Raw genomic sequence first — 11,076 nt, 5'->3', positions numbered from 1 at the left:
TTAAATATATTGACGTAAACAAATGTAGTCGATATTTCACTGTCGGCCTGCCATGTCTGGCCACACGATGTCGCCCTCGTTCACTAAATCTAATACAGTAAGACCTACTTTTATGTTTGATGGACAGGTATTACTATGACCAGCATGAATAAATGTGGATTTATAGTCTTGTTATTACAACTCTGAAAACGTAATATAATTAGTCAAAGGCTCAATAAACATTAGTGGCCGCAAAGTAACTAACTGAAGAACAGTTTTGTTGCGTCATATATAATACTTTCTGCTCCATTGTAGTCTGGGAACAAGTACTTTTTACTCCACAATTTAAACTGACATGTTAATAGATTAATCTCCATCGTAATTGAACAAACTGACCGTGACAGTTAAAAGCCCTCAGCTGTTACTGGTTGCTGAAACTGTAGTTAGAACCATGTAATATAAAATCTGTTTCTAGTATGTCCGAGAAAATCAAAACGGAAAACAAACACTATATGGACATTTTGGAAGAGCCACGCAGTGTCTGTGCATCTAATTCTGTTTGGTTTAATCCATGTCTCTGTCTTACGGCCTGGCTGTAGCCCGGGATGTTTGACTAAGGCTGTCATACTGAAGGTGTAAATAGGAGAGGGCAGAGTGCACATCACGTCCTGCTAAATTTATGATGTGCATTCACATGTCGCTGACGTCTTATTATAAGATTTCATCTCTGAATTACAGTAGAGAAAAATACATATAGAAAGGAAAGGAACAAATATTTTTCAGTGCCTTTGAATCACTAAAGATTTCTTAAAGCACACTTAACACAAGTTTGCTTTTGTGAAACACAATTAAAATCCCAAGCTCTGATTTATGATGTAACCTTGTGATAAACCTTGACAGGCTCTGGAAACCTGTGCCTCCGCATGCAGGTCTGAGGGACAAACGTGAGTACAAGTGTCATCCTTGCAGACAATCTCTGCAAAAACACACACTGGCCTGCTGAAAAACATGCAATATATTTCAACAATAAATTCTCTCCATGTATATTCTTCTCCATTTCACATTTTGTGTAACAGGAGACACCAGCAGTCTCATGTCTGCTCCTGCAGGTCTGCATTTATGTGTGTTTTTGTCTCAGGCGTGATGGATGAACACATGTTTGGTTGGGAGGAGACACCCCGAACATTGTCTGACGCTCATGTGTAAAATCAGTAAAACAGCACGAGCATTCAGAACAACGTTCACACCAAAAATAACTGGAGGGTTTCAGCTGGATAACCTGTCAGCCCACTTCGCCCCTCTCTTCACCCTCCTCATCCTCCTCCTCCTCATCCGGGCTAACTCCCCATCCAGTCACACTTCCCAACCCCAAAATAATACAATAACAGGATTAATAAACATCATGCATTCACTCAGACAGCCTGTTGAGTATTTTGATATTTACAGAGCAGCACCAAGAGGAAAAGTACCAGGATCATTTGTTGCATATTCTTCTTTTTCAAACAAGGAGAGCTGTTGAATCTGTAATTATGTGTAAATGGTCAGATTCCCAGAGTCCTCATCCTGCCCAGGTAAACATTGTTTCCTCTTTCAGGACTTCAGACACTCCCAGCAGGAGCAGAAAATATTCAGTCATTTCCCCCTCTGCTCGCACAAATAGCATCAACTCTTTGCTGTGGACAAACAATTCCCTCAAAAGTAAACACAGCCCACAGACAGAGAAACATAACATTAGCATCCAGTTGGCGTCACATCATTTCACTAATGATGCAAGCTCATATTCCAGACTTTACACAAACAGTAGGAAGCAGCAAAGATCAACACTTCAATAAGTCAATGGTACATCTACTGTGTATACATCAGATGTAATTTGGCACATTTATTAACTTTGAACAGCTGCTACAGAGCTGAATCAAATCTGTGGATACAAAATCAACTTTTCAATCTGTTCTCAGCTCAAAATATAAATCAATGCCAGAAAAAAAAAAATCTATCAACCAGTTAAAATAGCAATTTGACATCCCTCGTTGATTAGTCACTGTTGACAAATGACAATCGTTTCATGGCACTTCTGAGTATCATATTCACTGCTGAATTTAATCTGATTGATGTCGATTCATCTGAATATTAATGTAGATTATTACACTGCCATGTTCTGAATTACTATCTTTATCCCTCAGCAGGTTCCTCACTGTGTGCTCATTTTGTGAACAAACATTGTTGAGACAAACATAACTCTGTTTTAAATTACAGTCACACAAAGGAGCCACTTGTGCCGATAGAGACTGTATTTCATTACGGCCCCTGGTTTTGGAAAGACCTGCAGGCTACACTCTAATCCATCCTCTCTACTCTCTAACCAGTTTTAAAAGAAAGCTAATTGCAGTATTTACCACAAAATGTTCTTGCTTTAATTTATAATTAATTTGGTCACATTTTATTCTGTATGGATTCAGCCCCTCTGTGATGCGTAGACATGAGTTATTGCTCTATTCCTTGTGTAATGTATTGTATTGTACTATATTGTAAGTAATCCGCCACAGCCGCCCCTTGACTGTATGCTGCTCCAGAAGTTTCATAATTAACCTGAGGTCTGCGTCCATTAGAATGCAATGAGTGGAAACGATTTCCTATGGAGAGGAGACAGACCCATATCGTTATGCAGTAAATTTGTGTCTGTTAAGACCAAGCTTGGTTTTGATGCCTCTCAGTATCAGTTAATGCTTCAGTGAGGTGCTCGAACAAACAACCATAAAATATGGACTTATGTAAAACTGCTGAACACAGAAAACATTTTCAAACATGTTTTAGTGTATATGAAGATAAATTTAAGAGGACTATTGGTCTGTATTGACAGTTTTGCAGTTTGTGTCTGTACAAGTAACAAACTGACTCCCATCACTGCAGTCCAGCCTGTTGGCTCTGACCCTTGTTGGCTGGGAGTCTCAGACAGTCAGTCCTTTGGGATCAGTCTCGCAGACAGCCGGCCCATGATAAGAATGAGCTGCTGATGTCAGCAGTTTGCAGTCGGGTTTTCCTGGCCGTCAGTGCATCTGTGGAATTTCTCTTCCCCTCGCCATCTTCAGCAGGGGCGACCAGCCACTTGGACCATCCTGCACGCCCTGCAGGCTTAGCAACGTCGGCCTGCCCTGAGCAAACAGCACCTGGGGCGGCTCAGCCTTGACCCTCTGTCACACTCAAGGTTCACATCAGTGGTTCACCTCCGGGGCTCCCTGGCCAAAGATGGTGAGGGCTCAACAGAGAAGCCATGTTTGGATAAGAGGATGATGTGTATTTACAGGATGTGTTGCATGCAGTAAGAGTTTCATCCCATTTCTGATGCATATTTGCATCCATATAATCTCTTCAGCGGATGCAGCAGAATACTTTAAAACATTCCTCTGATTATCTGGGTGCCTTGGAAAGTGTAAAAATAACAAATTGAAATCATCAGCACAAACAATTCGTGGTTGAAAACAGACTCTCACCGTGATGTGAGTGAGTGGAGAAGTTGGTCACTGGCTGTGACCTGAGGTTGCAATAATACAAATAGTGAGTCAGCCTAACAGCTATGGTACAATAAGAGAATCTGTGAAGCAGCGGAAAAAACACATATTCATCTCACAAACATCCTGACACTGCTTCCTTTTTTTTTCATCAGGGCTTTAAGCTGCTGAAATCCTCCACTTAACAAGGACCATAAACTGGTTTCTGTTGAGGTACTAATCAATCCAGAGTGGTCATGTTTAAGTTTGACACAACAGCCCTGGTTTACTTTGCTTAAGAGTTCCTTGGTTGTTCATGGAGAATGAGTTGGAAAGAAATGTGGCAAATTCAGTAAAAACCCTTCAAAGGTTCTGTATTTCTGCTATTTTTAACATTACAAGACTATAAGGCAATGCATTTATTCTGGATGTTGAACAGAACCAATAAAAAGGAGCAAAAAGGGAAGAATTGTTTCTAAAAAAAAATAGTTGTGGTGATTATTTATACATTTCCACGCATCCACTAGACAGTGTCCCCATTTAATCCAATGACACAGTGTGACTAGAACGAGACATTTCCAGACAGCTGACGGGGAGTTATTGCCAGGTGAATAAATGTTTTCCCAATCAGTCACCTGCTGTAACACAACAAATATGCAACAACAGGCTCATGGTGTGACGCTTTATTTATTTCGCTGCTATTTCTGAGACATAAATGTGTCAAGTGGAATAATTTCAGGTATTTCTATGAGGTATGTTCTTCCACAAGCATTTAAGAAATGTACCACTCCAGACTCAAATTAACATCAGCTTGTGCTGTCAGTGGGCATTGGCATGATCTCATGTTGTTAAATATTTGTTGAAATTATCCCATCAGATGTGATTAGTTATTATTTGTCATGCCTCCGCATGGTGACAGCTGGGACTGAAGGCATTATGTTTTAGGGTTCTGCATCTGCCTGTCCTCACAAACCTCCACTTGGACTCAAGAATGAACTGATTAAATTGTGGTGATGAAAGGTCAAAGGTCACTGTGAACTCACAAAAGATGTTTGTGGCCATAATTTCAGAATTCATACTCTGATTATAGCAAAAACCAGAAGGGGAGACTGTGACCATATTTTACATTTGATAAGATAATAAATTGGTGATTATATAGATCTTCTGTGCTGTCAAGTTCAAGATGTGTGCATTGACTTCTGTCATGGCTTCAATATTTTTGATCTATCAGTATCATATTTATTGGCCAAATTCATTCAAAGTCTTCACTACATACTATCTGAATGTGGACAGATGTGGATGTCAACTGCAACCTGACTGGTTGGTGGAAGCATCCAACTGTCAGGAGGTCATTTGTAGTTTGAAGTGAGGCATCAGTTGTCAATGTTACTTTTGTTTTCAAAAATCCAAATTAAATTTATTATAAAAACCAAAATTCAGAACATCTTTCAGACAGTCAAAACTCATTTCAGTAGAATGTAAAAGACCAGAAATCTGTGCTGGTTAATATCCACAGAAATGTACCAAATCGTCCATGTCACTCTGCAAGAAATACGTGGATGAACTTTTTTTTTTTTTACACTGTAACAGCCTTGTCACATTGTTTACTTCAACACGCATTTGTTCATTATTAAACAGAGGATATCTTCCCCATCATGACAAAATACTAACAAATTTAAGATGAGAAGAGAAAATAATAACTGTTTTCACTAAAAGATGCACCAGTTCAGTCGTACAGAAAGACTGAGGTTATTTAAACACCTTATTTCCTTTACATTTGTGAATACTTTGCTAACATACAGCTAACAGTATAGTATCGTATTGCTTAACAATCCACTGAAAATGAATATTCATATAAATAAGAAATTGGAACATCAAGCCAGCTACAATATATCATATGCCATAAATACAAAGATCAATGTATATATAGCAGCAAACAGTAAAAGAGCTGAACAACAGAGTAGCAGCTGGACATCAAGAGCAACAAGAAGGCACTAAGTTTACATTTCTGTGTTAAAGTTTGTGTCCTCGTTCAGCTCCTGTGAAACGAAGAACAAACATCAGGGAGGAGCTTTGATTTTTACTTCTGATATCAGCTGTAGTAAATGAGATGGCTGCATGTCCTGACTTACACAGTGATCCTGCAGTTTCTTGCCTGGACGTAGCTTCCCGTGTACCTGATGTCGCACCTCACCTCGTTGTTGGAGAAGTCAGACTCCTGGACTTGCTGAGAGGGATTCACTGTCACCTGAACAACAGACAAAATAGCCATGAAGTATTTTGTTTGATTGCAGTTAAATATGATGTAAAACAAAACATGCTGCAGTGAATCCTGCTGGAATTCATTATTACAATCTGATTATTATTTATCTTCAAAATTCAGTTCTATAATTCCACCTTGAGTATGTAGTTTCCCGGTGGTACATCAGTGATGTCGATCCACTGGCAGTCAATGTTGGCGTGATACGTATCATAGCAACCAGGACCGAGCCCCTAAGCAAAATCAAATGTTATATTATCTATATATTAACTCAAAGAAGAGGTTAACCTATATTTTTATGTGTGAAGAGATCAGTACTGAATCATGGAAGGACACCAAAAAAAAGCAACCAAAGGAATATAAATGAAGTGATGAATGAAGAAAACGATGGATGGATGGACACTGACTTGTGTGTGAGCGGTGCAGGCAAAGCGCCGTCGCACTCCCGGGTCACATGACGTGTCCTCCAGACAGAAACTGGCTTTGTGTCCCTCGGCAACCTTCTGTTCAGTGGAGACGTCCAACAGGTCATAGTTACTAAAGGCCTCCATACTGTGGTAATGTCTGGCAAGAGGGAGAGACACAGACCCAACCGAGAGCTTCACTGCAAATGTCTTTTTCAGCTCGGATTCAAGAAAAATGTATTCACATAGCAAGATAATGCATTTCGTGTGTATCACTTTCTGTTCCTAAAAAACGTGTACATCACTTATTTTCTTATATCTATGGAAGTGAGCAAACTGTAACTGGCCCAAAACAGAGCTGCCTGGGCCACTTTGTTTAAAATACAGTATGAGCTGTTCAGAAATGTGCATGGAAATCAGTTATATGTGTTTTTCCCAACAGGTGCTGAGCAATAACCAATTTAGGACAAAAGATTTAAGCTAATTATTGTGTTCAACTGACTTTAGCAGCTGCTGTCTAAAGGCATATTGTTTAATGATTTCAGTGTAACTTTAATTGTTATATCTTATGTAAATTTAAAATGTTGAACATTTTATATCTCTTTATGATGCCCTAGGGTAGACTTCTACAGTATACTTTATTTCAGTATCCCAATAAAATAATAAAAACTAATACTAAAGGTAATATTGGTAACTCTTTAAAGACTTATTTTCCTATTTGACCAGGTACTAGTGTCTACACATCATGCAGGGACTGGGTTGTGTCTTCGTGTACATATATGGTTACAGTGAACTCACTGGTGACAGCTGTGCCATTCCCACTCATGTCTGGGTTTCACTGGGAGGAAGTCAGCTGTTCCCTGGTTCTTCACCCGCTGTGGAAACCGCAGCAGAACTCTGTAGTCGAGGTCACTCACACTCGGATGATACGCAGACCTGAAGGAAAAGGAAGCAGGAAAGGAATGAGCCAAGACAACCTTTACTATGAGCTGAGATGACAACCTATAACCCCTGGGCGCACAGCTGGGATTGAAGCACCATTTTACCACCTTTTTTGTCCTTCTGTCACACTGTCCTCCACACATACAGACACACTCCCTCTATTGCTCAGTCGATAGAACGGTGATTTACCGCCCAAGTGGTTTCTGGTCTTACCTCAGTAGTTTTTGCGCTCACCTCAGAAATCCTTTGCCTTTCATTTCAGGGTTTATTTTACTTGGCAAAGTGACCGCTCAGATCAGAGGAGAGAATCTCAGGCAGTTGCCAGGTTTGTGCCCAGACGCTCTGTCACTCAGCTGTAGCGTCCAAATGGGACAATGGCCAACACATATCCTAACGTGGCAGCATCAGAGGATTCCTAATGGTTATTTTTCATTTTCGTTACAATACTTATACAATCTGGTGATTTTTATGCCTGAGGGCCACATTTTTATCACACCTGCATATCAAAATGTCAGTCAATTAAGTTAGACCGACTCTACATCTTACATGCAGTATAATTTCAAATAAAGCAGTGCACCTGGAAAGGCAGTTCTCTTCACCAGCACAGCGGAGTGCATACATCTGCACTCTCTGGATGTAAGAAGCTGCTTGTATGTAGTAAGGGTCAGGAACCAAGTCTGGGAGACCTGTAAAAAAAACAGTCCGATTTGTCAGATTTGAATATGCAGGCAAACAATATATCATCATCAACAACGATACAACAAAACCGGTATCCATACAGAAGAGTATTTAATCTAATTATTGTTTATAAACAGAGAATTTATAATAAGACACAATTTTTACTCATAAAATCATTCATTGTTAAACATGTAATTTTAGTTCTGATATCGACATTTGATATTAAACACTTTTTAATCTACCTACTGGAGCAGAATCATGATTAGAGAACTTTGGATACTTATACTGTCATAACTTAAAGAGGTAATTTCTCCCACCCTTCTGGCGAACAACTGATGACTATCTAGAAGTCTATCAATCAACCATTTAATTTGGATTTTGCTCAGAGGCTCTCATACTGCAGACATTAGTTTTGTCATAGGGGGACATTAACGCTGACTCCCATTAAAAGCAGATTAGAAGCAGATTTTGAAAACGAGCATCTCTGCCTCTACAAAACTCCATTAAGTGCTTCAAAAATGAGCTGTGATTGATTTGATCATTCAAATGGTTTTAGGGTGTATTCAGTTAAGAATGTCTTCTTGATTATGTTCAACATGCATGTCTGTTCCTAGGTACTTTTTATACTCTTTATAGTCTGTCTCATTTGCCGTCCTCACCGTTGTGGAAGAACCTGGTGCCATAGCCGGTTCCTGGAGGGCGCACGGTGATCCTATTCCTGCGGTCTGGTGCGTAAACATCATAGAAAACAGAATTCCTATGATGAATACTGTGCGGATCTCTTGGGTCACTCACGTCCGCAGTACTTGTTGTATCCGGTCTTCTCCGAGGAAAGTGTATATCTACAGCGTTACTAGAGAGCGCTGTGGGAGACACATCTAATTCTGGTGTGATTCTGGTCAGTGAGTGCGCTCTGCGCACACTGGGCGCACCACGCGCGTCCTCTGAACTGGTCTGCTGAGGTATACGACGTGTATTCCCACCTTCCTCAGCCATGGTGACCCATCCAGATGTGGCAGGTGACCGAGCAGTTGAATCAGAGCTCTCAGATCTTAGCCTGCCTACTCGGCTATGCGTAAAATTCGGTAATCTCACCACGGACGGCCCGGCCAGTTGTGCACCAGCGTCATTTCCAAGTGTACTCCGGCCTCCTCGAGGGACTCCGCTGCCGGAGATCTCTTGGATGGAGGTGAAAGCGACTGCGCTGCCGTTAGACGATGCCTGGAGTGAACGGTATCCAACAGCCTCACCGGTGGTTTGGAGGCGTGAAGGGACATGTGTATGTGTAGCAGGTCGCCCCGAGGCGAGTAAATACTGACCCGCGTCAGAACCAAGAATCGACGTATCCATTTGACTGTGGTCATTTTGTGGAGGTTGACCCCCGTTCGCGTCCCCCACTTCCCCAGATCTGGTTCTGATGGATCTGCCGAGCGCAACAGGAGGGTTAAGTTGGTTTAAACTATTTTTTGTTGTTAATAAAAGTTGGGCACGTCGTCTAGTTTGCGCAGGTAAACGATATTGAGTTCCAGTGCTCAGTAAACTGTACACCTGGCCGTTATTCTCCCACTGAACCCGGTGTCTCCACGGTCCAACACGTGCGCGTAAATGGTGCTGACCGGTACCAAAACACACCAGCGCTTCAAGTAGGCAAATTAACACAAAGACAAACTTCTCCATGGCTCAGTGTGATGGTGTCTCTACCTGAAGAGCTCAAAAACTGAGACATTAACGACAAACATTTGAGTGTGACATGGGTGGTGTTTTGAATACACTCAACTCCGTCACGCAGTTGCGCACAGCATCACAGGCGAGAGGGTTTGGTCTGAGAGGACTTAAGCGTCTGTAATGTGAGTTACAACTTTTTCCACCCATGCAGAGTGAGAAGCTACACTCACTCCAACATGTAGCTTATCAGTTAAAACATGTTAACACCATTAACTCAATGGGCTTCATACGTAGTTCTAGCTACTGTTAACTGACATTATTTATCTAAAAGTGGAAAAGAGTCAAAGTCTCTTTGTTACCATCAAATATTTCTAAACAGTCTGTCTGATTTTTAGCTGAAACTCTGCGCCAGGACGCACACATTTCAGTGTTATTCCAGACGTGCATTATGACACTAGGCTGTATGCAAAGTGCAGTCAATATTTTAGTCTGGATTTATGGTCCATTACAGACAACTTGATGATCGACAAGATCGTGAATGTGAAGGTCAGCATTAGCGTTCAGGATCCCAAAAGTCCACTGAAAATCCTCAAATATGCATTTCTATATTGGAATTTAATTTCATTGTACTTGTACACATTGTGCATACAGCAGAGAGCAATCAGGGATCGGTAGCATCAGGTCTACAACAGTATGCGGGACCTGATCCATCCCACACTGAGGCCGAGTTGACCTCTTCACCACAAGATGGCAGTGGACCCCTGGAGACAAACTGTCCTCTGTGCGACTGTAAACCACATTCACCAAAGTCTCGTGACTCTGACGTCTTTCAGGACGTCACTCACGACCCGTTTTTACAGCATTGAACATGATTGAAGATAAGACAATGGTGAAGTGACTCTAAAATTCTGCTCGGAAATTTGTGATCAGACTAAACTTGTGGTTATTACACAGTTTTGAAGTCAATTAATGAATTCACATCCTTCAATGTGGTTTAATGGATAATGTAAAAGACATGTAAATAGGGGCTTTATATTTGACATTGTATGTGTTTCACTCTTTACCACTCATTTTATTGCATGATGGACCAGTCTGGTATATTTTAGGAGTATGCACTTGTTAGAAAAATTACTCAGAGGCTTGGTTCAAAATCAAACATATCGGACATTTATTCTTGCAAGAAGGAGCAACTACATGCACCCTCAAAGAGAGGTGTCCAGCAGTGCTCCCAGATCTCCTCGGTAGGACAGCTTTTATACAGTGTGACAAACAGTTGACAGTCACCCCCATTCCCTTTGTATCTGCTTTAGTATGATAATACTGAGTTGGTTGTAGGTCACAAGATAAGGACACCGTCAATGGAGTCGTCAATTAGATGCGGAAAGTAAAACTAAAGGAATCACTTGCAAATAAGAGAGAAAACAGAAGAGACTTTTTGGAGCCTGCTTGACAAGAGACTTTCCGGAGCCACAATGCAAACAAGAGGAAGGGACAAATCGTTTTTTTCCATCAGCACTACATATTATACTTTAGTTGAACTCTATAGGCACCTGTTATACTCTGCTCTGGATTCATTGTTAATGTAACCTATAACGTATAAAGACTGTATGGATAGTCCTGGACTGTTTTCTGGTATTGTTTTATCACAACATCTCACACTTTT

General features: G+C 40.9%; 1 protein-coding gene across 1 annotated transcript; it reads right to left on the bottom strand.

The window, feature by feature from the left end:
• Positions 1–5,464: 5,464 nt before the first annotated feature.
• loxl5a (lysyl oxidase-like 5a) lies at positions 5,465–8,744 on the bottom strand. Its single transcript, XM_069699335.1, has 8 exons — positions 8,603–8,744; positions 8,408–8,473; positions 7,648–7,756; positions 6,927–7,046; positions 6,132–6,288; positions 5,862–5,957; positions 5,620–5,712; positions 5,465–5,503 (listed from the first exon to the last, which is right to left on the bottom strand). Exons 1-8 carry the CDS (start codon positions 8,742–8,744, stop codon positions 5,465–5,467), a joined length of 822 nt encoding a protein of 273 aa, XP_069555436.1.
• Positions 8,745–11,076: the final 2,332 nt, after the last annotated feature.

Source organism: Brachyistius frenatus, unplaced genomic scaffold (genome assembly GCF_029030835.1).
Source record: "Brachyistius frenatus isolate BFR_SWC_R1_liver_20210118 unplaced genomic scaffold, ASM2903083v1 Contig_29, whole genome shotgun sequence".
NCBI classification, from domain to species: domain Eukaryota; kingdom Metazoa; phylum Chordata; class Actinopteri; family Embiotocidae; genus Brachyistius; species Brachyistius frenatus.
The sequence above is the reverse complement of the archived record's forward strand: the minus strand, read 5'-3'. Positions and strand labels throughout refer to the sequence as shown.